General features: G+C 48.4%; 2 protein-coding genes and 2 long non-coding RNA genes across 5 annotated transcripts in view; 2 read left to right on the top strand and 2 right to left on the bottom strand.

The window, feature by feature from the left end:
* The window catches only part of LOC308474769, a 161,491-nt gene that overhangs the window by 67,161 nt on the left and 67,013 nt on the right, over positions 1–27,317 (top strand). The window lies entirely within an intron of this gene.
* LOC308474737 overlaps positions 1–27,317 on the top strand; it is a 60,284-nt gene that overhangs the window by 1,026 nt on the left and 31,941 nt on the right. The gene's annotated exons all lie outside the window — the stretch shown is intronic.
* Positions 1,012–13,704, bottom strand: ESCO2 (establishment of sister chromatid cohesion N-acetyltransferase 2). 2 transcript variants are annotated; one of them, XM_081000993.1, is made up of 11 exons: positions 13,591–13,704; positions 10,965–11,083; positions 8,715–9,711; positions 6,953–7,049; positions 6,705–6,765; positions 6,429–6,552; positions 6,091–6,222; positions 5,523–5,612; positions 4,176–4,313; positions 2,534–2,718; positions 1,012–1,834 (listed from the first exon to the last, which is right to left on the bottom strand). In XM_081000993.1, the coding sequence occupies exons 2-11, from the start codon at positions 11,006–11,008 to the stop codon at positions 1,702–1,704; spliced, it is 2,001 nt and encodes a 666-aa protein (XP_080857119.1). In that variant the 5' UTR covers positions 11,009–11,083; positions 13,591–13,704; the 3' UTR covers positions 1,012–1,701. The 2 variants fall into 2 exon arrangements, with proteins under 2 accessions (XP_080857119.1, XP_080857118.1); XM_081000992.1 differs by having other exon boundaries at positions 10,965–11,024; positions 13,591–13,702.
* PRR30 (proline rich 30) lies at positions 14,922–23,702 on the bottom strand. Its single transcript, XM_081000919.1, has 5 exons — positions 23,233–23,702; positions 20,778–20,829; positions 20,593–20,668; positions 19,935–20,027; positions 14,922–17,375 (listed from the first exon to the last, which is right to left on the bottom strand). The coding sequence occupies exons 1-5, from the start codon at positions 23,350–23,352 to the stop codon at positions 15,101–15,103; spliced, it is 2,616 nt and encodes an 871-aa protein (XP_080857045.1). The 5' UTR covers positions 23,353–23,702; the 3' UTR covers positions 14,922–15,100.

Genomic DNA, 27,317 nt, shown 5'->3' with positions numbered 1-27,317 from the left:
TCCAGGCTTGACTACTGTAATTTGCTCTACGCGGGGCTGCCCTTGAAGCTGTCCCAGAAACTCCAGCGGGTGCAGAATGCTGCAGTGAGGGTCCTCACGGGGTCTCTGCCATGGGAGCATATTCACCCAGTGCTTTTCAAGCTGCACTGGCTCCCGGTGGAGTACAGGGTCAGATTTAAGGTGCTGCTTTTGACCTTTAAAGCCCTTCATGGCCTAGGACCCTCGTACCTACGGGGCCGCCTCTCCCGGTATGCCCCACGGAGAGCCTCAGGGTCCATAAATAGCAACACCCTAGTGGTCCCGGGCCCTAAGGAAGTTAGATTAGCTTCAACCAGAGCCAGGGCCTTTTCAACACTGGCTCTGGCCTGGTGGAACGCTCTGCCTCACGAGACCAGGGCCCTGCAGGATCTGATTTCTTTCCGCAGGGCCTGTAAGACAGAGTTGTTCCGCCTGGCCTTTGGCTTGGAGCCAATTTGATTCCCTCCCTCCCTCTCTTTCTTTTTTCTTTTCCTTCTCCTCCTGCGATGAGGCTACATTTTAATATTTTAATGTTCCATTATTTTAATGTTGTATTTTATTTTTGTTTTTAAGTTGTAATCATTCATCTTGTTTTTATTATTGCTTGTAAGCCGCTCTGAGCCCGGCCTTGGCTGGGGAGAGCGGGGCATAAATAAAAAATTATTATTATTATTATTATTATTATTACATTTCTGGAGCACATAGAATAGAAAAGCGTATCTGGGCATATAGAAAAGACAATAGTGTAGTAAGTTAGCTATCAATGATTTTCATTACAAGTGAAAGGATATAGGTGATTTTTGTTTTAACCCCATTTAAACTTGTGAAGACTGCTACAAGTTCTCTTTATGGGCCAGACTTTTTGGCACCCCAATCATATTCCTAACAGACTTCACCCACAAAGGCATACTTTTCCATTGTCTCCCAAGACAGATGGAAGCCAACAAACCCCACCAGACACAGCAATATTGACATGAACTCAAAGAGACAAAATTACACAAATATTTTATTTGAACAGACTCGTTCGAACAAGGTTTAGTGCAATAATTGCAGCAGTTCCCAGACGCAGGCTCAGGATTCAAAACCCAATGCTTTAGGATTGCAAAAGTAGCCTCAAGCGCTACCAACAGGTGCAAAAAGAATATTTAACTGGCCCATAGCAGCATTAGAACATCTCAGACTCTTCCTACCTCCATTCTGTAAGGAAGATTTTACTCTTTGTCAAGAGTGACTTTCTTTAGCTTAAAGCAAGAATGGAGAACCAGTCACCTTCTAGATGTTGCAGAACTACACCTCCAGTCATCTCTGACCATTAGGTCCAATATATGAAGAACCACTGGCCCCTAACTTCAATCTCTCACCTCAGATCCAGCTGGCTAAACAAAAAAGCCAATCTTCTATTATAGTAATAGGCTTGACAGAAGGAGTTCAAAGTTTCGGAACGCTGGAGGCAGAGGATACAAATAGCTCAAGCAGATGTCAGCTGTAGATAGACTAAGTTGGCCTTCTCTTCGTACCATCTAAAACTTACAATCAACTTTCAGAATAAACTTTTTAAAGCAACACAAACATGGTTTGTTGCCGCTCCTAATTTATATTACAATGTTAAAATGCAGAATATAACACAAGGAAAATGACAAAATAGCTTGTTGAATCTTCGTAGGAAGACACCCTCAACTGACCTTAACTAATGAAATTATAAACAAGGAAGTTGGGTGTTTGGCAATACCTGGCTGCAAATAGCTTGCCATCTGGTGTGGGGTCAGAAAAAGCAATTTCGTTGGTGTTTAAAAAAGAGCCAAATAAGAATGTACGTCTGGAAAAGAAAAGAAAAGTTATCAATGTAACGCAAGGATCCAGTCCTGTTTTCATGCTCATTTCAATTTACGGTCAGTTTGTATATTTAAATTTGTCAGTATTAAAAGAAATGGGGAACACACCAGACATGCAAGGAGTGCCTTTTCCCACATCACTGAACACTCACAATCAGTGTGCACATTTTTCTGGATTAGAAGGAAAAGCTTGTTTTAAAAAACTAGTGTTATCTGAAACTTAAGACTCCCACCAAGCTTCAATGTGTTGTATAGGATCTGCAAACCTCTCGTGGGTGATGGCTGGGGAATACTTCTATGGTAATGTATTCTCACAAGCCTTGGTTCATGAAGAATGTTTTATGCATGGGGTGGTTGCAAGGATGTGATCAGCATCAGAAAGTGGGCCTTGGGGTGGGGTGAGGAGGAACGAAGATTGTTCTGTTTCTGTTATACAGAGCCCCAAACTATCACTGACCAAAGCATATGCACCAGGCTTGGGAGTCAGAGAGGCAGTTAAGTCCAAGGTTCTCTCAACCCCTTGCTGTATGTGGTTCATACACCAGATCTTTAAGCAGGAACCAGCTCCTAAGTATTACTTGCTGGTAAACCTCCTTTAAAGCAAGCTGAAAACTGGCTGTAATCCCAGAAGGTCATATCTGAGAACACTGTCTACTTTTATTTCAGATATGACATTTCCTTACCTCATCACATCCACTAGACGACTGGCAATGCCTCTTCTCCGCATCAGGCTGAACACCCAGATTCTGCTGATCCCACAAAACACCTTCTCTGGCTTTGTTGAGCAGCACCAGGCACGCTGAGGCTCCAGACTGTCATTAGTAGGAGACCCTGACACGGCTGGAGGCTCTGAAAGCACTTGGTAAGCCTAGGAACAACAGGATACGCTTATAACAAGGCAGTGGGGTGGGGAAAACAGCAGCAAGCCTCTAACAAAGCATGCCATATGCAAGGCTTCAATGGGACGCACCACGATGCCCAAAGCATCATGTTTGGGGCGTCTGTACCAAATGCCAGAAGTGCCTCAATTATTCTTGAAGTAGAGAGTTACCTACAAATGTTATCCATAAAACATTTGTTAGCCTTTAAGAAGCTATTTTTACAGCAACAGATTAACAATTGCCACACTTTAAATGCTATGAACAGCCAGCCATCTAGGCATGGGAATGTGTCAGTGGGCTCATCTCTGGGGGAGAGCCGCAGTGGAATGATACCAGCCCAGAAACTCATTTAGAATGCTGTTAGATCAGGATAAGGGACCAGCTAAAAGGCTCTAAAAGACAGATTTGTTCTGACATACAAGACAGCAGAGAAAATGTGCATATTCATTTTTCTTGCAATTGGCCTCTCCTCCCCATTTACTTTTTCCTTTATCTAGGACAAGAGCGATTTAATGCTCTGGAAGAGGTACCGTATTTTTTGCACCATAACACTCACTTTTTTCCTCCTAGAAAGTTAGGGGAAATGTCTGTGCATGTTATGGAGCGAATGCCTGCGGGTGGCGGGGGGGGGGGGAATCTGCTGCAGTCGTGAGCAGAGGATCCATGGTTCCCCTTCCTTCCCTCCTCCGTGGTTACAAAGCATGGATCCACATGGATCCTCAGGATTTTTGCATTGGGCTACTCCAAACTCACTGTCAGATCACATGTCTGTGGCCACAGCATGAACCACAAAAATCATATATCCACTATTTCGTTTAGAATATTTTTTTTCTTGTTTTCCTCTTCTAAAAACTACATGCGTGTTATGGTCTGGTGTGTGTTATAGAGCGAAAAATACGGTATATTGTGCAGCTCCGTTAAGCAGATGACACTTCTTTCTCTGTAAAGGGAACTAACCCAACAGAATCCACTAGCTAAGGAAAGGATAAGCCTGCTGAGTCCCATCTAGCAAGGACCTAGAACTACAAGCAGAAAGAGGAGTTGCCAGGCACAGTGGAGACTTGCAGACAGAGCTCCACTCCACATTTATCAAACTTGATGAAGAACTTTTACTTCCCATTTCTAGCAATATGTTTCCCTTCACATCTAAGAATGAACAGCAGACACGCCCAACCGCTTTTAAATGGTTTCCATACTGTCAAAAGAGTTTGCTTCAAGTGACAAAGTCCTGCTTCCAGTGCACTAAGAGTTACCAGCAGACTGGGTTCTTAGGACTAAAGTGGTTTGCTTTATTCAAGTAGCAAGACACATGGCTGAAAGAGGTCTAGTCAACTGCATTGCTCCTTCTCTTTGCCAAGTCACAAACACCTCTAAGGATGAACTCCTGTTTCAAGGGTCTGCCCTGATCCAGATTATCGCTCTTTCCACTTGGCAAATTACTCACCTGTCTGACCGGCTCAGCAATTAAGCAGCCAACAATCTTCTTTTCAGTGGATACAAACAGATACATTTGGGTTGGACAGCGCAACACAACTTGTTTAAATCCAAGCTCGTTATCTACAAGCTCCCGTACAGCTTCAGCCTGTGCAAGGAAAATGCCATATATAAAGCTCAGCAACTAAACCAGACAAAACTCAATCCAGGTCACAACAAACATTTTTTTCTAAATACATTGCTACTGTGCCTTCCAGCAGTTATCCGCAGAAACAACTGAAGAACTCTTGATTACTGTATTTTTCGATCTATAGGACGCACCCAACCATAGGACGCACCTTGTTTGAGGGGGAGAACAAGAAAAAATATATCTCCCCCTCTCTGCGCAGCGCCCCTTCAGTGAAGTGGCAGGAGAAACAGAGCCCCTTCCACTTCTCCTCCCGCTTAGCTGAAGGGGCACCTACCCTTCAGTGAAAGGAACCTGAAGCCTCCGGAGCACAGTGGGAGCGCTCCCACTGTGCTTCGGAGGCTTCACATTGCTATCGCTGAAGCCAAGGAGCCTGCATTCGCTCCATAGGACGCACACACATTTCCCCTTAATTTTTGGAGGGGAAAACATGCGTCTTACAGAGCGAAAAATACGGTAAATCCTAAAATCTGAGGCAACAGGTGTATTTTTTTTGTAACAATACAAGAAGTGTGGCTGGAATAAACACCCTAATTTTGCTCCAAACAAGGTAATTTATTTAAATTGAAATTTAACAAACTAAAAAGGAAAAGAGCCAGAAAAAGGAAATAGAACTGATATGGTGAGGAAGGTAGAGACTTTCCCTTATTAAAAAACAACAACACAAGAATACATACAGTGGTACCTAGGTTTAAGTAGTACTTAATTCATTCCAGAGGTCCGTTCTTAATCTGAAACTGTTCTTAACCTGAAGCACCACTTTAGCTAATGGGGCCTCCCATTGCTGCCGCGCCGCCATCGTGCGATTTCTGTTCTCATCCTGAAGCAAAGTTCTTAACCTGAGGTACTATTTCTGGGTTAGCGGAGCCTGTAACCTGAAGTGTATGTAACCTGAAGTGTATGTAACCCGAGGTACCACTGTAGACACTTTAAAATTAGTTCATTTTACTTGGAGGTAGGGCAAATATTTTACACCAGTTGTGGAGAATCTCCAGCCTGCAGGCCTACCAAGCTGTTTGGGGTGAACCACACCCACCTTTGTGAGAAGGGTCAATCCACAACTAAAAGAAAAAAGAACCAGGAGTGTATGCTCCAGATTCTTCCTTTGCATCAAGTAGCAGACCACTCCCATTTGGAGGAGCAAGACTAGAAGAAAAGTCAGCACTGCACCTTTTTGATGGCATATTTTGGATCATCCTGAAGAATCAAGACAATTTTTCCATCCCAGAATTCTGCAGCGACATGTTCATTCTTCCAGCTCTATCAAAAGGAGAAAAAGACAGAAGAGGGCAAAAAGCGTAGATGCCCAAGAGTTTAATTCTTGAGAGTTGTAAACCACTATATATATTAGTCATGATTAAAGCAACCTGCATGATCCTTTACTGTAGTCTTCCCCAACCTCTGGGCCTCCAGATGTTGGGCTCCAACTCCCGTCAGTCCTAGCCAGCAAGGCCGATATTCAGGAACAATGGGAGTTGTACTCCAAAACATCTGGAAGGCACCATGAAGAGTCTCAGCCATGCGAAAGACACTCAGGTGAAGTACTTCCATAATTTTTATATGGCAAGTCACACAAAATGCTGGAGTGTGTGCTGGATTGTTGAGCTCAGATAACATTTGTGCTCAGTTTCCTAAGAATTCCCTGTTCCATTTAGCAAGGTATGCTCTAGGGAATTCTGTTGTCCAAAACAAAATCAATTCACAAAGGATACCATGGTGCATTTAGTTTGTGTCTTACCACATATTTTATTCCTTCAAGGAACCGCTGATGATACTGGGCATGCTGTGTTTCATCTTCTGGGCTTGCAGCTGAGTAGACCATACCACATGATTTGCAGACAGTGGCACCAAAATGTTTCTGGCCAGCATCCTGTCAGGGGAAAGAGGGAGTTACCATGTTGCAATGCCCAAACCAGCCTGAGGCATCAGGAAAAAACTGTACAATGTTTTAGGAGCAGTGTTTATAAAACTGATTAGCAGCTAAGATGGGCTTTTCTATTCTAAAATAGAAGCTCCAAGTTGGATGGCATTAGTTGACCTGACAGTCATTAACAATATATTCAGAAATATACTTACAATGATCATCTGATCTTTGCTCAGTTCCTTTGTCTTCTTGCTGGTTCTCAGAATGGCAGGAACCTTCTGTCCTACTGGACTGAACGATACAGCTGATGACTGCTCATCTGAGAGACTGTGTGGCCTGAAATTTATTTAAGGAATTTATATCTTGTAGTAATGGGTTATATAGTAAATATTCACCGGGGAAAACAGGTTCATAAAGAAAAGTGTCAAAACTGAAGAACTCCTTTCACCTACATATCACTTCTGAATATCAGAACAAGATTCCCATACCTTTTTTTGTTGCTGGAAGGTGTACTGAAAAATGGATGGGTGTCACTTGCTGAAGATGGCTCTGGGGGAAAGAGAAAAAAATAATGTGATTTCTATCCTCCATTGGCAATTTGTGCCAGGTCCCAATGACATGGAGAACTTTCTCTATTCAGAGTATTGTGATGAACATGATAGGGTGGCCTACCAAGCTTTCCATGAACACAGAACAGATGCATCTGAAATTGTAATATACTCTCAATGTTACTTACGCTTATCCTTGATTATCGTACTAGAAAGCTTGCTGGAAGAGGCAGTCTCGTGCTTGTCCACGTTTTTTGGTGATCCCTGCAAGATTTCTTCAGGGTCCTAATGAAGAAGACAAATGTTTTTTCGACAAGGCAAATTTTCAAGGTGCCCCAATAATAAATTTTGCTACTTGGTTATCCCTTCAGAAGTTTCCATTTAAGGTTTGAGGGAATGATATGAAGAAATGCAATGGAGCAACCTTGCTGAAAAGAAGCACAGATCTAGGTCTGGTCAGTGGCTTAATAGAAAACCACCACTGCAAACACCACCTTCCATGTCATGGAAGAAAGGTGGGATTTAATAAGATGCACTAGCTGTCATGGAATGCCAGAGTGACCATGGCATAGTAACATATCTAAAACTGTTGACCCAGGCTTGTTGACCCAGTGAATTCTGTGAACGTAAGGCAGAGATTTCTGCAAATTCCTCATTTTTACTGCTGAACATTATGAAACCCTTTTTCAAGTCTCCAAGTTGCTGAAAGTTAAAATGTGTGGTGACTAGAGATGTCCTCATCCCCGCACCCAATTCTGACATCTCATACATGGAAAGCCTACTGCAGAGAGGCTACTCAGATATCAAATTTTATGAATTTTTGGCTTTGGCCTTTCAGTATTTTTTTTCTGAAGTAGTGTTAATTTATGGCTTTATTGGATCTTACTGATTTTGACACCTGTGTTAATATTACGCATTTATTATACTGTGTTATATTAATTGAAATTTTCTTTGCTTGCTTGTGAGATTTAAAAAAGAATTAAAGGATGGCGTATAACCTGCTAATGTACAGTGCATTCAACACCATAATACCTGAAGGATCGCCTCTCCCCATATGAACAGATCCAGACCCTGCAATCATCATTTGTGGTCCTTTTTTTATGTCTCTTCCACAAGAGGTCTGGAGGGCGACAACACAAGAAAGGACATTTTCTGCTCCAAGTTTGTGGAATGCTCCACACAGGGAGGCTCACTTGGAGCCTTCATTACATATTGTCAGGGGGCTGCCATCAGGGGAGGGGAGAGAGGCAGGAACATACAGAGAGCCTCCCCCTTTGTTGAGCAGCTGCACCTTGTCAGAGTGTGGTTAAGGCGAGCCCTCAGGAGAAACGGATGAAGAAAGAAGGGGGGTTGATGAAAAAGGCTCACTCAGGCTGAGATGAGCCACGACACCCCTCCCAAGGAGTTGGAAATGCTTCTGTCACATAGTTTTCGCCAGGGAAGTAAGCGTAAGGAGAAGAGGCAGAGAGGGAATTTTCCCAGGCTTTTGTGCTGGAGGGCAAACCAGAAGAAACCACTTCCGGAATCTGCTAGTGATTGAGGCAGACATGGATTTTGGACTTCTGCACTGTACATAGTTTTTGCACTCAATAAAACCTGTAAAAGACAGGTCGGAGTCCTGGCTGTTATCTTCGTGAGCAACCACACACATTCCTCACATTTCTCTTCAACCAGGCATCTGGCTGATTACCACTCTATGGCTTTTTAAAATGTGTTTGTGGGAAGGGGATTATTGGTTTGTATTTGCTATTTGCTTTATTATGCATTATGTGTTCTCATGTTGTATTTTTATGTTTGAATCACTCTTCGGGTGAAGGGCAGTATACAAATTAAATAAATATTCAGTGGACAAAACAGTGTCTACACACGGTGAAGTTCCAAAATTGTGTATCGCAGCAGAAATTCCATAAATGCAAACTTTGGTTACCAGTTTTCATAGATTCTACATACCTGAGTTCCAGCATCAGCTTCCTTTTCTACCAGAGTCTCTGAGCAACCGGAATGAGACGTTTGGAGAGGGCTGGTATCTTGCAACAGGTCCACTTCACACAGAGTCTCCTGCCTTGTATTGCAGATCAATTTCACACCATCTTCCACATGATCGTATTTCTTCTCTTTTGGGCTTCCTTTCCTGCCTGCTTCCGTTGCTTCGCTTTCAGTGGACAAGTAGAGCGTGGAATGAGGCAGGTGTCTGCCCGGTCTCTCTTTTACTGTGGGCTTGCTAACTGAGCAGGGGGACGATGGAGATGAAAGTATCTTCTTAGAGCCAGGCTGCCATTTCTTTCCAGTGGCAAAGAATGCTGCCCCCGTCTGGAGCTTCGGCACAGGTTTGAATTTCATGCTTAATACTTTAAGAGGATTCTCCACTTTATCTTGAATAGCACAGTTAGCATCCTTGTTCCCCTCCACAGGCTTGGGAAGCACCACCTCTACCTTGGCTTTTTTGGTGTTTCTCGGCAAAGCCTTGGCCTGCCTGGAAGCAGCAGGGCGCTTGGGTGTTTTTGAAGGCCTGCTCCTGTTTGTCATCACTTTCAGCTGTGTTGTCTCAGTCTTGTTGGCAACAGGTAGGTTCCCGTCACCATTTCTTGGATTCAGAGGATGGCTTTCATTTGCTAGTTTCCTCTCCAGTAGGTTTAGATATTGCTTCCCTTTGTTGTAAAAGGAGCTGGGGGGTACAATGGAATGGTATGCGCTGCCACACTCAGGAGACGTTCCCTGTGGAAACACCCTTTGTATCCCCTTTGGCACACTGGCTGCTTGTAGTGGAGACTTATCAAGCTTCTGTGATATTCTTGATGCTTGGGACAGGTTTTGATTTTCTTTTTCTTCATCTTGGAAACTCAGCATTTGAGATACAGTACGGTGTCCTGCAGGATCTGTTATAGGCAGATCCTCAGCGAATTCCATCATCAGTTTTTTCGCTGGATTCCTGTGTACTAGTAACAAGCTGCAAAATGTAAAGTTAATGTTTATTTTCATTATGCATAAACATAACACAGTAAAACGCCAACCATAGCCGGTGACGACTCCATATCCAAAGTATCATACACAGACCATATAAAAGAAAAGTTAGTGCACTGAGTTTAAATTGCTTCCTCCAGATACAACTAATGAACCATGAAGGCTCTCCCAGTGTGGTGGATACTGTCCTTCAGGAGACTCTAGGAAAAGAAAATCACAGTAAGAATTTCCGTTACATTACCCAGAGGCTCCTGAGGGACAGTCATTACATCCTCTACGGTTCGGGCACTAGACTGGGGGTTGGGGTCTGGCTGGTGTGAGGAAGTGTAATCCGTTACAACAATATAAAGTTAATATTTCACTCTTTACTTAAGGGGGGGGGGGGAATAAAACTTTTTGCACATGATAGCATTCTACCTTTAGCAGAACCTATGCAATCTTTTTAAAAAGCTAGATTAGCCAGTTGAAGATACTGAAATTTGGTGCATTTCCACATGTGATGGATGTGTAAGATGACAAATACATATGGGAAGATGATAAAAAAAATCAAGTTATAAAGATTTACGGGTAAGGATATGGGTTCCTACTGTTTCCTCTGTTCTTCCTATTAAATTATGTTTAAGCAATCAGTGAATTCAGAAGAAACATAATTAGTTCCCTGTATTATCACAGGAAATTACGCAAAATATTGGAGATCACAAACTGGATCTAAATGAAATAACACAACAGTGTCTCTTACTGTTAAGTTGTGGGTGAACATATCAGACCACACAGCGATTCCTCAAACAGCTCTTGTTTATTCACAGGCCAGAACAGAACTGAACTGAAGGGTTCAGCCAGCCTGCTTATATAGAGCTCCAGTACAACACAACTGTAACAGCTTTCTGTAACTATCCAATCACTGAACGTCACTTTCAATCCCTTATTTGCATATGTGGACCTGAGTGAAAAACTATCTCCAGTATCCCCCTGCTGGCCCAGGGTGAGAACTTCAGTACATAACACTTACACAATACACCTTACTCCAATTTGGACAACGTTAAACCAAATCTCTTAATCATTAATTCGGAAAGTGAAGAATGAAAGTACCTAAGAGGAAGAGAGCAGGATGTTGTACATTCCAATCGTTTTGTAGCATCCCAAAACCAACAGTAATACATGTATAAAAATAATTCCCTCTGATTTTTCAAGTCACAACAGTAGCTAAAGCTCTTGGATAACTTGCAATGGCAATCTCACCTGTCAATACTGCGTTTTCGCTTCCTTGGAGTAACAAACGCCATGTTCTCAGCAAAGCGCCTACAAGTCAGAGGCAGGTGCGTTAGTCAGTTATGTGTTGACAGGTGTGATCTATCTGCCTGCAGAGCCAGGATTAGAATGAGAACTCATGTTTGCATCCCTTGCCTATCTTTGCAAGCCACTGATATTCCTGATCCGCCCCCCCCCCCAGGCCAGTTTATACTGGTAGACCCTTTAGCCTTGGGACAGCAGCATAAAACAGCCTGGGTCTTTTTGCTTCTTCCAACAAGCTCACATGCTTCAACCAAAAATCAGGCAGTGGAGTAGTTTCTGCATTCTGGCTGGAGCTGAGGAGAGCTGCGGTGCAAAGCACTGGGGGGGAGCAGGCTTAGGCAGCCCCCAGGCCAGGAGGCTCCCTCAACTGGCTGGGCCAGAGCAGCGTAGATGCTTAAGGAAGGAGATGCTTTCTGGATCAGGCTAAATGGGGCCCCATCCAGTTAACCAGAGGCCCCACAGAGAAACCCACAAGAAGCTTAGAGAAAAAGCACACTTTCCAGCAACTGCTATTCAGAAACACTGCTGCCTCTAATGGGAGAACCACAGAGATCCCTTGCCTCTTGCAAGAGCAGAATAAGAGAATTGTAGAGTGGGAATGTGGGGTCAGAAATGATTATTGATCCTGTTTTTATATAAAATAACCAGCTATATTTGCTTCTGCATAAAATTGTGCTTGCTGTCTATGCTTCCCTGCGGGAGGAATCTATCAAGTGTTATGCTAAAGAAAGCCAGTTTGCAGTCCATCAACTTGGCTTTTTGAAGTTGAATTTCTTCTTTTGTCTATTTGTTAGGTAAACGGACCCCTGACCATTAGGTCCAGTGACGGACGACTCTGGGGTTGCTGCGCACAGCTTCCAGGTCATGTGGCCAGCATGACTAAGCCGCTTTTGGAGAACCAGAGCAGCACATGGAAACACCGTTTACCTTCCTGCCGGAGCGATACATATTGATCTACTTGCACTTTGTGCTTTCGAACTGCTAGGTTGGCAGGAGCTGGGAAAGAGCAATGGGACCTCACCTGGTTGCGGGGATTCGAACCGCCGACCTTCTGATCCAAGCCCTAGGCTCTGTGGTTTAGACCACAGCGCCACCTGCATCTATTTGTTAAAGGTAAAGGGACCCCTGTCCGTGAGGTCCAGTCGTGGCCAACTCTGGGGTTGCAGCGCTCATCTTGCTTTATTGGCCGAGGGAGCCGGCGTACAGCTTCCGGGTCATGTGGCCAGCATGACTAAGCCGCTTCTGGCGAACCAGAGCAGCGTACGGAAACGCTGTTTACCTTCCCGCCAGAGTGGTACCTATTTATCTACTTGCACTCTGACGTGCTTTCGAACAGCTAGGTTGGCAGGAGCAGGGACCAAGCAACGGGAGCTCACCTAGTTGTGGGGATTCGAACTGCCGACCTTCTGATCGGCAAGTCCTAGGCGCTGTGGTTTAGACCACAGCGCCACCCACGTCTACTCGTTAATTACCTCTTACCAGCTCTTGTTTGGAATGCGTTAAGGTTAAGGACTCATTTTACTGCTCAAGGCCTGTAGATAGCCAAGAGGCGCCTAGGAGTGAAAGATTTAAAATCCAAGGCAACAAGAATTAGCAGGTGCTGACTTAAGAAAGTACGCATGCATAATTACCTCATGAATATTAAAAGGCACACCCTTTGTCCTTAAATTACTAATTTAAGTGTATATGGGATGCACGTGACTGTATGTAACAGTGGGGGCACATATCAAGGAGTAAGGCAGGAAAAAGGCGTTCAAGGAAATCTGTCCGCTGCAAGTTCTTAAACCAATAGGAATTAGGGGAGTAAGGAGAAAATGAATGTTTAAAAGTTTCCAACAGTCCTCCGGGGTCGGCCATTCTTTCTGTACATGTACTTAGGTAAAATAAAGATCTGTTCATGGAGCCTCCCTCTCTTTGCAATTCACTAGCTCTCTGTTGCAAAGATCGCTCAGGGTTTGAAACCAGACCCAACAGAAAGGGGACCTCAGGGGTCATCTAGTCCAGCCCCCAGCCCCTTACCCCCCCCCGTGAATTTGTCTAATCCTCTTTTAAAGCTATCTTTATATAGATTATATACACACACATATTGGGGGGGGGGGGGAGAGAGGTTCTGCTTCTCCATATAGAGATAGATGGACTTCTAGTTATTTCTCTCCCTCTGTCGTGGCCTTTGGCTGCTCCCACCTGCCATCTCATCACTGCCTCCGGTGGCAGGGAGTTCCGCAGCTTCACCCTGCCTTTCTTTGCTCTGTCCTGAACCCCAGCTTCATGGCATGGCCGCCGGCGCCCGGAGGGAGAAGAACCGTTTCTATGTCTCTCTTCTCCCCCTCCTTCATTTTATTTATCGCTTTATCTTTTATTTATTAGGTCAAGCCCTCCGCGCTTCCTCCCTGAGGGGCTCCTTTTCTACGTGCGGGGAGTTCCGCGCCAAAGTGGGCCGAGGCGCCTCGACCGAGGCTTCTTCGCCCGGGAAAGGAGCCTAGGGAGATTTCAGGCACCATTAAAGCCCTAAAAACATCGCCTCCCGCCACTTTCCCCCTCACAAAAACCGCCCTTTTGCTCCATTTCTTACCTCACGTTTCCCACCTCAGAGCTCCCGCCGCTCTTTTCCCCTCACGGCGCCGTTCGAAACTCTCCCCGTTCGCGCCTTCACGCCCATTGGCCAGCCGCGCCGCCAGTCCCATCGCTGCCTCGGCGATCATTGGCCCGAGTACAGAGCGTAGACTCTGGAGGCGGGATTAAAGGAAGAAGACCGCCTTTCGCGGGCTCCCCGACCAATAGAAAGCGACAACCTCTCACTGTCAACAAGTCCTGGCCAATCAAATGATGGGAGAAGCCCGGGTTTGGGCGCAAGGCATTGTGGGGATTGTAGTTTCTCGTGGAGCAACGGGAGGGGCAGGCAGCGCGCTTGCCCGGATTCCGACGGATCGTGGACGGATCAATTTGCGCGTCTGATGGCTTGCTGGCTGGATTGCTAGGCTCAGGGCAGCCCCGGGAGATCCCGAGTTTCTTGCATTGCATGGGGTTGGGCTACATGATCCTTAGTGATCCCTTCCAAATAATCTCAGAGAGGGTCGCTGCTGCTTCTCTGCTTGCTTACTCAGAAACAAATGTCCTCTCAGAAACAAATGTCCACTATTGTGACTTTTGTGATTTATCCCCACAAAACACCTCATTAGAATTTCTTCCTATGTATTCAAAGGGCCTCTGCTGCACGATACTGATAAATGTATCTCTGTACTGACTCACTGGGAAAACTTCAGAAATTCATCTAGACCTGTGAGCTCAGCTCCTCAGCAGCCCCTCTGCCTGAGGGATAATTCCTGGCATCCTGATACCTGAGTGCCAGACAGGTAGCCATTCCAGAAATAACAAACCCAGATGAAAACAAAAGGGTGGGATTAACTAGGAAACAGGGAAATGTAAATACCTCTTTTGTTCCACTTGATGGGTGTTTGGTGGAGGGCAAAGAGAACCATGGGGCAGGGTCCAGGATGCTCAGATTCCTGTCCCCAGACCTCCCCTTTCGAGATGTATTAGTGATGTAGTTTGGGGGGGGTGTAACATGGGGATGAGCAGCTAATAAAAGTTTGGGGGCTCTTTTGTTTGGGGTTTCCATCCTGTTCCACCTTGTGGCAGGTGGGAGTCCTGTCGCCACAGTCTTCAATAAAGACCAAGCCTCCTGGCTGCTGTTTTGCTCTGCTATTCCTGGCTGGTGTCCTTGTTTTTTGTCCAAGGGAGCCCTCAGATTTCACCGTTAACACCCAAAAGGGGCATCTGCTTGGCCACTTTGAGAACAGGATGCTGACCTAGCTGGCCTCTTTCTCTGCCCCACTCCCACCAACACCCCCCACCCGCAACCTCACAGAGAAAGTGAGGGAAGAGGATGGGAGAACAGAGATGTAAACGTCCAGCCAATTTATTTGCAGCCTGGAACGAAGCAACACAGACCAGCTGTGTCCCGCCTGTGGAGTAGGATAAGGAAAGCAAAGGTCCCTGCGGGAGAGTCCCTTCCCCAGCCCTCTGGCCACGGAGCCTTTTCCGCGCCAAGGCAAGCGGGCTGAGGGCCTTTGCTGAGGCCTTTAGGGCGCGCTGCTCCTGTGGGATTTCTGCTTGGACGAGGCCTTCTTGAACTGCACCGGGGAGGGTTGCCTGGACAATTTCTTCAGCGCCCCGGACTTTTGGGGGCTCCGTGGCGCCTTGGGCGTGCCGAGCTGCAGGGACACCCTCCGGGAACTTTGCCTGGGGCTGGGCTCCAAGGCATTTATATTTGTGAGCAGAGAGTCCTGCCTGTGGAGCAAGATCCCCTCGTGGTTTGGGGGCTTGGAGTCGTCGGGAGAGGACGAAGGGGACCACGGCCTCTCGGGGGACTTGGGGAGGGCAGGCGGGGAGCCCTGCCTCTTGGGGGGCTTGACAGGTTTGCCTCGCACCTTCGCCCAGACGTTCTTGATGCAGAGAAGCAGCCGCTTCAGGATGTTGGGGCGCTTCTTGGGGGGCACGGCAAGCACCGTGCTGGGGGCCGGCATTCGGAGTTCCGGCTCGGGCTTCATTTTCGGTGGCGGGACGGGTTTTGGAACGCTCCGGCCGTGGTTTTTAGGCCTCATGTCCAGCCTCTCTGCCGACTGCTGCCTGTGCAGGCGGACAACCTTCTCTGGGTCTCGAGGCTGGGGGGCGGCTGCCTTGTTCTTCCGCCGCTTGCCCTTGCTCCTGTCCAGCTTGGAGGGCAGCCCCTCTTTGCCCGGGCGCGTCCGGGAGGCGTCCGGCTTGCACACCAGCCCCCACTCGTTGGCCTCGGACCGCTTGATCTTCAGCAAGAAGCCCAGCCCCATGTGGACCTCGCCTTCGCGCACGCTCAGCCGGGGGTAGACCACCAGGGAAGGGCTGTACCGCGTGGGTGGGTGGGGGCAGTAGGGAGTGCAGCGGCCGCACAGCAGGCAGACGGGGTACTCCACACACGGCCGGCCGCGCCCCTTCCCCAGCCCCTTGGCCAGGGCTTGGTGCAGGTCCTGCACGGCTTGGTCCTGGTCCAGCGACTCCACCAGCGCGTGGGCCAGGCACGGGGTCTTGCCGGGTGGCACAGCAGGCTGGCACACCTCCTGCTGCACCTTGGCTGGGCCCAGGGCCAAGCAGGGCATCTCCAACTGCGCCTGGCACATGAATAACGGGTCCAGGACTGGTGGGCGGGTGGTGCTCATCACGTCGCGGATTGCCAGCGGCCTGGGGGCTTCGGGTGCAGTGGCGTCGGCCCAGCTCAGGCGTCGCACCTTGCGGTCCAGGGTGGCGCTGATCTCGATCTCCAAGGGCTTGGCCTTCGGGCTAGCGGCTCTTGCCTTTGGGCTGGCGGCTCTGGCCTTCGGGCTGGCGGCTCTGGTCTCCTTGGGGTTGCTGTGGGGCCTCCGACTGCCCCCGACATCCCTCTCCTTCTCCTTGGGGGTCCCGGGTCTGCTCAGCTCCTTGGCCAGGGGGCTTTTGCCAGGGCCGAAGAGGCCAAGGAGAGTCTCCAGGCCCTCCTTGGCAGCCTCGCTGCCCACCTCGCCCGTGGCCAGGCTCCGGAGGCTGCTGTGACTCACGGTCTTGCATACGAGGATGGGGGGAGTCAGTAGCTCTTCCCGGGGCGGCGTGGGGGGCCTGGGGCACGGACTGCGCACGTGGAGGGTCTTGGGCGGGCTCTGGCGGCCTGCCGGGTGGGGCTGAGGGGGCGTGCGGCTGCGCGACCTCTGGCCTGTGGGCAGCTGCGGGCTGGCGGGCCACTGAGGGACCCCGCCTTTGGGAGCTTCGAGGCTGACCACCCAGGACCTGCCTTTGGGGCTGGGGTCCCGGCGAGAGAGCATTGCCAGCACTGCGTCCTCTTCCTTCTGGCGTTGCTTGGTGTGGACGTGCCAGTTGAGCAGCTCTTGGGACTTGTAGTCTAGGAAGCCGATCCTGTTGGACGGTTTTGGTGGGTGGGCCGGGCCGCTGGGGTGTTTGTTGGTGGGGTGCCAGGGAGGGGGGGTGCAGATGCGCCTGGTGGTGGAGTCCGAGCAGGGCGTGGTGCTCCCCCATTGCCCCTGCAGCCGCTTCTGGTACAGGCTGGAGTCCTGCTTGGGGCAGGGGTGGGGCTGGTGGTGGGGTTGGTGGTGGGACTGGTGGCAGACCACCCTGGGGGGTTTGGGGAGATGAGCTGCTGGGGCTGCCGCTGCTTTGTTCAGGGAGGTAGGAGCCAGAGAGGGGGGCACTGCTGACCAGCTGTAGCAGGTGGTGTCAACTTCGACCTCTTCCTCCTCTATATCTCCTCCTCCTCCTCCTCCTGAGGAATGGCCCCAGCTGCAGATGGAGGTGACGGACCCCATGGAGACATTGGACGGGGTCCGCGAGATCCTGGAGAGGGTAGGGGAGAGGCAGAAAGGCAAAGGAAGGTGGTCAGAACAGGCCTTCTTTCAGTTCGTCTTGTTTGTCACCAGCAACGGAATGTTATAAGAATCTTAAGGTCTCAAATATAGAATACAGTGGTACCTCTGCTTGCGAACGGGATCCGTTCTGGAGCCCTATTCACAACATGAACAGAACGCAATCCGTGTCTGTGCATACACGGGTCACAATTCGCTGCTTCTGCACATGTGGTCATTTTGAGCATATGCGCATGCGCAAGCAGCGAAACCCGGAAGTAACCCTTTCCGGTACTTCCAGGTCGCCGCGGGACGCAACCTGAAAAAGCGTAACATGAAGCAAACGTAACACAAGGTATGACTGTACTCATAAATGCACACTTATCTAATTATATGAACCATGTGTCTGAAAAGGTACGGGAGAGCAATCCTGAAGCCATTTCAGCTCTCCCAGTGACCTCACATATTCCCCTGCAGGAAGGGAGGCAAATGGGGAAAGCCTTCCCATTGTCTTTTTACTTGCAAATCCTCTCTTAGGGGGGTATTTGTGTATGAATAAGGTGAGCCTGTGACCTGGATTCAGGAACTAAAGTATTAAGCATCACAAAAGAATGGCCAGGCTGCCCAGGTAATGCAATCAGTGACCATTATCAGGTATCCTGGCAGGCAGGAGTTCTACTGTAGATAGCCTCCTCCTGTGATGTATGTATGACGTTTTGGGGGTTGGTCTTGGGCTACAGGGTGGGCAATTTCAAAAGTCTATATAAGAGCTTGCACACCACTGTTCAGGGTTATCCCTCCTGTGTGTGGGGAGCGGGGACCCTGTTGCAGCAGTTTAATAAAGATCAGGTTTACTAGCTGCTTTGCTTCTCAATATTCTCTGCTTGGCCTCTGCTGTTTTCTCCTAATAACAGAGAACCTACGAAAGGACTCTATATGGCAGGGGTCAGCAGACTTTTTCAGCAGGGGGCCAGTCCACTGTCCCTCAGACCTGGTGGGGGGCCGGACTATATTGGGGGGGGGGGGAGAACGAATTCCTATGCCCCACAAATAACCCAGAGATGCATTTTAAATAAAAGCACACATTTTACTCATGTAAAAACACGCTGATTCCTGGGCCGTCCATGGGCCGGACTAAGAAGGCGATTGGGCCAGATCTGGCCCCCGGGCCTTAGTTTGCCTACCCATGCTATCCAGGTTCTAGAATACCCTATAAGGGAAAGGGAGCAGTTTTCTTAGAACAAGAAGAAGAACATTGTGAAAGAAAACAGAAGGGTAAAAAGAAATAAACCACAAAGCACCGTTGCCCAGAGGGACAAAAGTGCAAAGATAATAAAATATTGTTATGAGTTGGCATTAGGCTGAAAGCCATGGCATACATCTAATTCTCGGAATAGCTAGGCTAGCTTCCTGGTGAGGTAATGGGAACTTAGATAGCTGAGCTGGTAGAGCATGAGGCTCTTAATTTCAGGGTTGTGGGTTTGAGTCCCATGTGGGGGAAAAGGTTCCTGCGTTGCAGGGGGTTGTACTGGATGACCCTCGGGGTCCCTTTCCTGAGAGAAACAGAGAGATGCTTGATATCTGTTTGACTCCAAGGTTGTGGCTTGGCGAAGCAAGGCCCTTTGGGGATGTTAATGCTGTGAAGCCCTCCATCGTAGGCTCAGCTTGTATATATGTGTGAATAAACCATATATCTGTGGTGTCTTTATGTGCATCATTTCCAAAAGGAAACATAGACCCTGTGCCTGGAACCCCTGGAAAATTGATCCGCTCGGTTTGTGTTTCACCTTTCGCTTGGACTACTGCCATGTGCTCTATGCGGGGCTCCCTTTGAAGGTGACCCGGAAACTGCAATTAATCCAGAATGCGGCAGCTAGACTGGTGACTGGGAGTGGCTGCCGAGACCACATAACACTGGTCTTGAAAGACCTACACTGGCTCCCAGTACGTTTCCAAGCACAGTTCAAATTGTTGGTGCTGACCTTGAAAGCCCTAAACGGCCTCGGCCCAGTAGACCTGAAGGAGCGTCTCCACCCCCATTATTCAGCCCGGACACTGAGGTCCAGCACTGAGGGCCTTCTGGCAGTTCCCTGTCTGCGAGAAGCCAAGTTACAGGGAACCAGGAAGAGGGCCCTCTTGGTGGTGGTGCCCGCCCTGTGGAACACCCTCCCACCAGATGTCAAAGAGAACAACAACTTTCAGACTTTTAGAAGACATCTGAAAGCAGCCCTGTTTAGGGAAGCTTTTAATGTTTGATGCAATTGTATTTTAATATTTTGTTGGAAGCTGCCCAGAGTAGCTGGGGAAGCCCAGCCGGATGGGTGGGGTATAAATAATAAATTATTATTATTATTACTATTATTATTATTTACTGCCGTGAACCGCCCTGAGATCTATGCATGAAGAGCGGCATACAAATATTAAAATAGTAATAATCTGGAGGGCATCCGGGGGGGTGTGCGTGTGCGTGAAGGCGTCTCTGTGCCAAGGAAGCTCGGATCTGCAAGACCCTCAGACTGCAAGTGCATGCCGTTTTCTATGATTTCCTTACGTGCCGCTGATGCGTTGCATTTGCCAGGCGAGATACTGGATGTTCTTGTCCAAGGTGTGCAGAGTGCGATGCAAGCTTAGGGTCTCGCATGACCTAAGAAAAACCAGAGAAGCAGAGCAGCATAAGAACTTAATAAGAGTATGCTGGATCAGGCTAGTGGTCCGTCTAGATCAGGGGTCAGGAAACTTTTTCAGCAGGGGGCCGGTCCACTGTCCCTCAGACCTTGTGGGGGGCTGAACTATATTTTTTTTGGGGGGGGGAATGAACAAATTCCTATGCCCCACAAATAACTCAGAGATGCATTTTAAACAAAAGCACACATTCTACTCGTGTAAAAACACCAGGCAGGCCCCACAAATAACCCAGAGATGCATTTTAAATAAAAGCACACATTCTACTAATGAAAAAACATGCTGATTCCCAGACTGTTTGTGGGCCAGATTGAGAAGGTGATTGGGCCGGATCCAGCCCCCGGGGCTTAGGTTGCCTACCCATGGTCTAGATGACTCTCAGTGTCTACACTTCTATGACCTTTTGGGAACTGGGACAGATGATGCTGCCTGTCTGGTTTTTCATAGAATCACAGAATTGTAGAGTTGAAAGGGACCCCCCGGGGTCATCCAGTCCAACCCCCTGCACTGCAGGAATCGAGGCTCACCTCTTTCCCGATTCTGTGCTTGTGTTCCATCTCACTTCCGTGTCTGTGCTGATGTCTCTTGCTCCTTCTAAAGGTGCTGCAAAGAAAGGCAAGGAAGAGCCCATGAGCCGCGTGGCGGCGCAAGGAGCAGCATCCTGGCTGCCTCAGGGATGGGGCAGGAAGGTGGAAAGGTGCCCGCTGCTTACTTATCCATGCTGCTGGGTGCTTGGTCTGCTTCTTCTTGAGACAAGGAGGAACCTGTCGGAGAACAGCAAGGCGAAAAGAACAGAGCTGAAGGCAAAGCAGGGAGGCGGCAACAGAGGCAGGGGAGGAAAAGGCAAGCGGGACTGAATCCCTTTCGTAGTCTGCAGGGCCTGTCCAAGGCTTTCTGCCGCCTGAAGCAAAAGGCAAGGAGTTTCTCCTCCTGGGCAAACGGCTGAATCTTATTTCAACATCCTTCCTTACACCCCGAGGACAGTGGCCTGGTTCAGTGGGTGCAGGGCAGGTTGCATGTCACACAGGCAGAGCTCTGTCCCACCCTGATTGCCATCTATGGCCACTGCTTCACCCTGCCTCATGGTAGTGCCGGCCCTGTTAGTCTTGGTGTGTTTCAGGTTCCCCTCAGTTTTTTCCCCTTAAGAACATAAGAAGCGCCTGCTGGATCATCTTGCCCAGGATCCTGCTCTCACAGGGGCCACCCACATCCCTCTATGGCAGCAGTTCTCAACCTGTGGGTCCCCCGATGTTGTTGGACTACAACTCCCATCATCCCTGAGCTCTGGCCTTGCTAGCTAGGGGTGATGGGAGTTGTAGTTTAACAACATCTGGGGACCCACAGGTTGAGAAAGGCTGCTCTATGGGAAACCCGTAAGCGGGATCTGAGCCCAAGAGCGCCTTTGCCTCCTGTGGATCCCAGCAGCTTGAATTCACAAGCCTTCCTGCCTTTAATAATAATAATAAAAAATTTTATTTATACCCCACCCTCCCCAGCCAAGACCGGGCTCAGGGCGGTTAACACCCGATATAAAAACAAATTGATTGAAATACAACTTAAAAACAAGATTAAAATACAACAGTAAAACATTAAAATATTAAAATACAGCCTCATTTCAATGGAAACTCAACTTTGAATGTGGAGGCAGAGCTAACAGGGCTGGGAGCCATTCATAGCCTTCTCCTCCTCCATGAACTTGTCCAATCCTGTTTTAAAGAATTGGCCCTCACTGCTTCCTCTGAAAGCATCAGAACAGCACAGAGGGAGAGAGGAGAGGGGGGGTCATTTTGTCCGGCCAGAAGAAATGCCGGTGCAAAGAGAGCGCAAAGATGGATCTGTCCCTCTGCCTCCACTGTCAGAGGTGATCTGCATCTGAAAGCCCCTTGCAGCTAGGAATCACAAGCGAGGGGAGGGCTGGTTTCATAAAATTGTAGAGTTGGGACACCCAAGGGTCCTCTAGTCCAACCCCCTGCGAGGCAGGAATCTCAGCTAGAAGCACCCATGACAGATGGCCATTCAACCTCTGCTTAAAAACCTCCAAGGAAGGAGACTCCACCACAGGGGAGCCAACTTGGGCCCCATGTCATGACGTCCCTCCCCACCGGCCTTGGAACCTGACTTCCAGTGGTACCGAAACTCAGCTTCCAAAATCTCGAGAGACCTCAGGCACCCACAGCCCCCCATAGTTGGTGCCCCTGGTCCACCATCTCCCAAGGGAGCTAAACATGTTTAGCCAGGAAAACTAAACGGTTGTTTTAGTCATACTTTCTATGAAGAAAGGTTTTATCATTTACTGGCCTCAGTCCAGTATACCTGAAGGAGCGTCTCCACCCCCATCGTTCTACCCAGACGCTGAGGTCCAGCTCCAAGGGCCTTCTGGTGGTTCCCTCACTGCAAGAAGCCAAATTACAGGGAACCAGGCAGAGGGCCTTCTCGGCGGTGGCACCCACCCTGTGGAATGCCCTCCCACCAGATATCAAAGAGAAAAATAACTACCAAACTTTTAGAAGACATCTGAAGGCAGCCCTGTTTAGGGAAGCTTTTAATGTTTGATGAATTACTGTATTTTAATATTTTGTTGGAAGCTGCCCAGAGTGGCTGGGGAAACTCAGCCAGATGGGCGGGGTATAAATAATACATTGTTGTTGTTGTTGTTATTTAACCTTTGGGACTTTTTTTAAAAGGCACATAAGAGGTGCCAGAATAGTTTGTTAAAAGTTTTTAAAGTTATGCACCGCATGGAGAAAGCAGAGGGAGAATCACAGAATCTTAAGAGTTGGAAAAGACCCAAAGGTCATCTATTCTAACCCCCTACAATGCAGGAATCTCAGCTAAAGCTGAGCAGAGTCCACCAGTTCCACTGTCAAACACCTCTTCCCATCAACAAGTTTTCCCAAATGTTTTGTCGGAATCTCCTTTCTTGGAACTTGAATTCTATCCCTCTCTCACAATGCTAGATCTCGCGGATGCTCAACAACGCTGAATGTTGAAAGATTGAGGGCAGATAAAATGCAGCCCTCGTTCATGCAGCGTAGTAAAGACTGTGGAACTCTCTCCCACTTGAGGCAGCGAGTCCAGCAGCAACCGGTTGGTAGGCTATGCTGTTCTCGGTGCCAAGAACCAGAACCCCAGATCTCACCTGGGTCCAAAGGCTGAGCCTTACTTACCCAGGATATTCTCACGTTTTCAGCAGCCCAGTTACCGGCGAACAGCAACAAAAGCACCACCACCAGCAGCAACAGCAAATGGCAGCTATTTGGGATGGCATCCAGCAGGTTTGCCAGCATGGTCTTGGGGCAAGGCAGCTGCTCTGGCCGGACTCCAGGCAGGGAGTTCACAGGGCCCCTTCTCCCGAGGTAACGCTTGCATCACAAATGTCTTCTGTAGTCCACCCTGGTTGGCTCAGGGCCTCTCTGTGATCAGTCAGCCAGCAGCAGAATGGGTGGCATTCATCCAGCCCTCTGAGCTGGGCTGGGCTGAGAGGCAACTAACCCCCAAGAGTGGCTCCTGCCCCACAGCTGAGGTTTCGATTCTGAGATGAGAGGACCTGAAACTCAAGCATGCTTGTGCTGGGTATTGCAGACCCGCCAAGGCTCCCTCTTTCCCAGATGGACAGAAGCCATCCAAGTTTCTAATTTGAACAGGGAATGTCTTGCTTTTCTTAAAGGTAAAGGGACCCCTGACCATTAGGTCCAGTTGCCAATGACTCTCTGGTTGTGGCACTCACCTCACTTTACTGGCCGAGGGAGCCGGCGTACAGCTTCCGGGTTATGTGGCCAGCAGGACTAAGCCCTTTCTGGTGAACGAGAGCAGCGCATGGAAATGCTGTTTACCTTCCCGCTGGAGCGGTACCTATTTATCTACTTGCACTTTGACGTGCTTTCGAACTGCTAGGTTGGCAGGAGCAGGGACCGAGCAACGGGAGCTCACCCCGTCGCGGGGATTCGAACCGCCAACCTTCTGATCAGCAAGTCCTAGGCTCAGTGGTTTAACCCACAGCGCCACTCGCGTCCATTTTCCTTAGGACGTTCTTATTTTCACCGGAGAAATGTGGGAGGGTATGACATTGAAGGTGGCCCAGAAACTACTCCCTGGTCCTGAATGGGGTAACTGTGCCCCTGAAGGACCAGGTGCGCATCCTGGGAGTTATTTTGGACTCACAGCTGTCCATGGAGGCACAGGTTAATTCTGTATCCAGGACAGCTGTCTCCCAGCTCCATCTGGTACGCAGGCTGAGACCCTCCCTGCCCGCAGACTGCCTCGCCAGAGTGGTGCATGCTCTGGTTATCTCCCGCTTGGACTACTGCAATGCGCTCTACGTGGGGCTACCTTTGAAGGTGACCAGGAAACTGCAACTAATCCAGAATGCGGCAGCTAGACTGGTGACTGGGAGTGGCCGCCGGGATCACATAACATTTGTCCTGTAAGACCTTCATTGGCTTCCAGGATGTTTCCGAGCACAATTCAAAGTGTTGGTGCTGACCTTGAAAGCCCAGTAGACCTGAAGGAGCATCTCCACCTCCATCGTTCTGCCCGGACATGGAGGTCCAGCACCGAGTGCCTTCTGGCGGTTCCTTTCCTGCAAGAAGAGAGGCTATAGGGAACCAGGCAGAGGGCCTTCTCGGTGGTGGCACCCGCCCTGTGGAATGCCCTCCCACCAGATGTCAAGGAAATAAACAACTATCTGACTTTTAGGAGACATCTGAAGGCAGCCCTGTTTAGGGAAGCTTTTAATAGCTGATGAATTATTGTATTTTAATATAAGCCGCCCAGAGTGGCTGGGGAAACCCAGTCAGATGGGGGGTATAAATAAATTATTATTATTATTATTATTATTATTATTGGTATTATTATTATCATTATCATCATCATCATCGTACAGCTGGAGAAGGATCAGAAAAGGGCAACCGAAATGATCCAAGGGTGGAACAAAGAAGAAAGGTTGCAGCGTTTGGGGATTTTTAGTTAAGAGAAAAGGCAAGTGAGAGGTAACATGATAGAATATTATAAAAGTGTGTGGCCAGGGGTACAGCATGTGGGGGGGGGCAGGGGAGCATGAGCCCTGGCGCATGTTTTTTTGGGGGCGCAAGGTTCCCCTTTTCGTTCTGCCTGCTGTGCTGCGTCCCTCCCTGCCCGGGTGGGCAAGGGCACATCACGGCCCTGCTTAGCTCCAGCGGCCAGGCCTGAACCAGTGCGCAGGCTCCGTAAAACCTCTGCACCCCGTGGGTGTGTGCCCAGCAGCGTTGGCGGTGAGGACTGGCCTGGCGCGGTGCCCTGGGGTGCGCCACCCCGCCTGGCGCATGCACAGCTGATTACAGTACAAGCCTTGCATTTATAACCCACCTTTTCCTTCCAAGGAGCCCAAGGTGGTGCACCTGTTTCTTCCTCTCCTCCTTTCATCCCAACAACGACCCTGTGAGGCAGGCCAGGCTGAGAGGCAGGCCAGAGCTGGCCCCCAAGGTCACCTAGGGAGCTTCCTGGTCGACTGGGAGGATTTGAACCTAGGTCTCTCCCAAATCCTGGTCCTGGACTCTAACCACTACACCCCACTGGCTCTGGCATAGGTCGGTGGCACTTTTGCCACCCTGAGCTCACCCTAAACACCTGCAAGTGTGCTGACCCCAGGCTATTTTGACATCTTAGTTACAGCCCATTCCGGATCTTGCTGGACTGAAGATATTTCGCATGCCTGAATTAGTATCGTATCTTCATTTCTGTTATTGCTGCTGGTGTTTGTTTCTCATATGCTCGTTTTAGGGTATTGTTGGGTTTTTTTAAAAAAAACAACAACCAAGGGCAGATTAAGTGCATCCAGCAGATTCGAAACCCAATATTTTCACATTTAAAGCATGTGATTCTCTTCCCCTTTGAAAGGCTCATGGGTACTGTAGTTTGTTAAGCTTCCTGGGAATTGTAGCTCTGGAAACTACAGTTCTCAGGATTTTCTGCAGGGAAACCATGTGCCATGCATGGGCATGTGAAGAGATGGGAGTCTATTGTTGCATTATTATAATTGTTTTATTGTGCCCTTCTTGGGGATCATTTTTTTCTCATTACGTATTACCATCAATAATTTATGTAAAATAAAAAATGGAAAAACAATCTGTTAATTGCAACGAAGGGTGCAGCCAGCATATTATTTTTTTTAAAAAATAATTAAAATAGCGCATTCACCCAGTGGTTTACCAGTTGCACTGGCTCCTGGTGGAGTATCGGGTCAGGTTTAAGGTGCTGGTTTTGACCCTTTGTGGCTTAGGGCCGTAGTATTTCCGGGACCACCTCTCCTGGTATGCCCCACGGAGGACCTTAAGGTCCATGAATAATCATAGTTTGGAGGTCCCGGGCCCTAGGGAAGTCAGACTATCCTTCCCCAGGGCCAGGGCCTTCTCAGTGGTGGCTCCAACCTGGTGGAATGCTCTGTCCCAGGAGACCAGGGCCCTGCAGGATTTAACCTCCTTCCGCAGGGCCTGTAAGACAGAGCTATTCCGCCTGTCTTTCAATTTGAATTCAGCCTGATCTTTTATTCCCCTTCCTTCCTTCCCTTCCCTCCCACTCCCCTTTTTATGAAAATTCCCCGCTCTGGATCCCACAGCTATAATAATAATAATAAATTTATTTATACCCCGCCCTTCCTGGTTCAAAAACCAGGCTCAGGGCGGCTAACAACAAATTTAAAACACTTAATTTATAAAAACAGCATAAAATACAGTATAAAAACATGAATAACAATAAAATTAAAAAATCAATTAGATAATCCCCAGGGCTAGCTGGCTGATTTGGTCCTACTTGGGCCAGCGAGGAGCCCAGGGGAGAATTAGCTGCGGGGTCTCAGAGCAGGTGATCTTCATATAAGCAGAGGGAAGAGAAGGGAAATTAAAGATCAGGCTGAATTCAAATTAAAGGCCAGGTGGAATAGCTAATTCTCCCCTGGTCTCCTCGCTGGCCCAAGTAGGACCAATTCAGCCAGCTAGCACTGGTGATCATCCAAATTTTTATTGGATGGATTTCCCCCCTAAATTGATTTTTGATTTTATTGTTATTTACGCTTTATACTATATTTTATGCTATTTTTTGTAGCATCAATTAAGTGTTTTAAATTTGTTGTTAGCCGCCCTGAGCCCAGTTTCCTGAACCGGGAAGGGCAGGGTATAAATAAAAAATTATTATTATTATTATTGTTGTTGTTGTTGTTGTTATGTAGAGCATGATCCTCTGAATCTCAGGGTCGTGGTTCGAAAAAAACCCCCGCATT

This window comes from Podarcis pityusensis, assembly GCF_964106645.2.
Source record: "Podarcis pityusensis genome assembly, chromosome: 3".
In the NCBI taxonomy this organism is placed as follows: Eukaryota; Metazoa; Chordata; class Lepidosauria; order Squamata; family Lacertidae; genus Podarcis; species Podarcis pityusensis.
Note: the sequence above shows the minus strand (reverse complement) of the source record. Positions and strands in the feature narration are given on the sequence as shown.

What these genes read in the sequence shown, in the direction of transcription:
- ESCO2 (XM_081000993.1), bottom strand. Translation starts at nt 11,008, where the DNA reads ATGGCGTTTGTTACTCCAAGGAAGCGAAAACGCAGTATTGACAG. An exon ending in CCTTCCAGCAACAAAAAAAG is followed by an intron (nt 6,553 to 6,704) that starts GTATGGGAATCT and finishes AATAAATTTCAG; the next exon opens with GCCACACAGTCTCTCAGATG. An exon ending in GCAAAGATCAGATGATCATT is followed by an intron (nt 6,223 to 6,428) that starts GTAAGTATATTT and finishes TTCCCCTGACAG; the next exon opens with GATGCTGGCCAGAAACATTT.
- PRR30 (XM_081000919.1), bottom strand. Translation starts at nt 23,352, where the DNA reads ATGCTGGCAAACCTGCTGGATGCCATCCCAAATAGCTGCCATTTGCTG. An exon ending in AAAACGTGAGAATATCCTGG is followed by an intron (nt 20,830 to 23,232) that starts GTAAGTAAGGCT and finishes GTTCTCCGACAG; the next exon opens with GTTCCTCCTTGTCTCAAGAA. An exon ending in ATGCAACGCATCAGCGGCAC is followed by an intron (nt 17,376 to 19,934) that starts GTAAGGAAATCA and finishes TACCCTCTCCAG; the next exon opens with GATCTCGCGGACCCCGTCCA.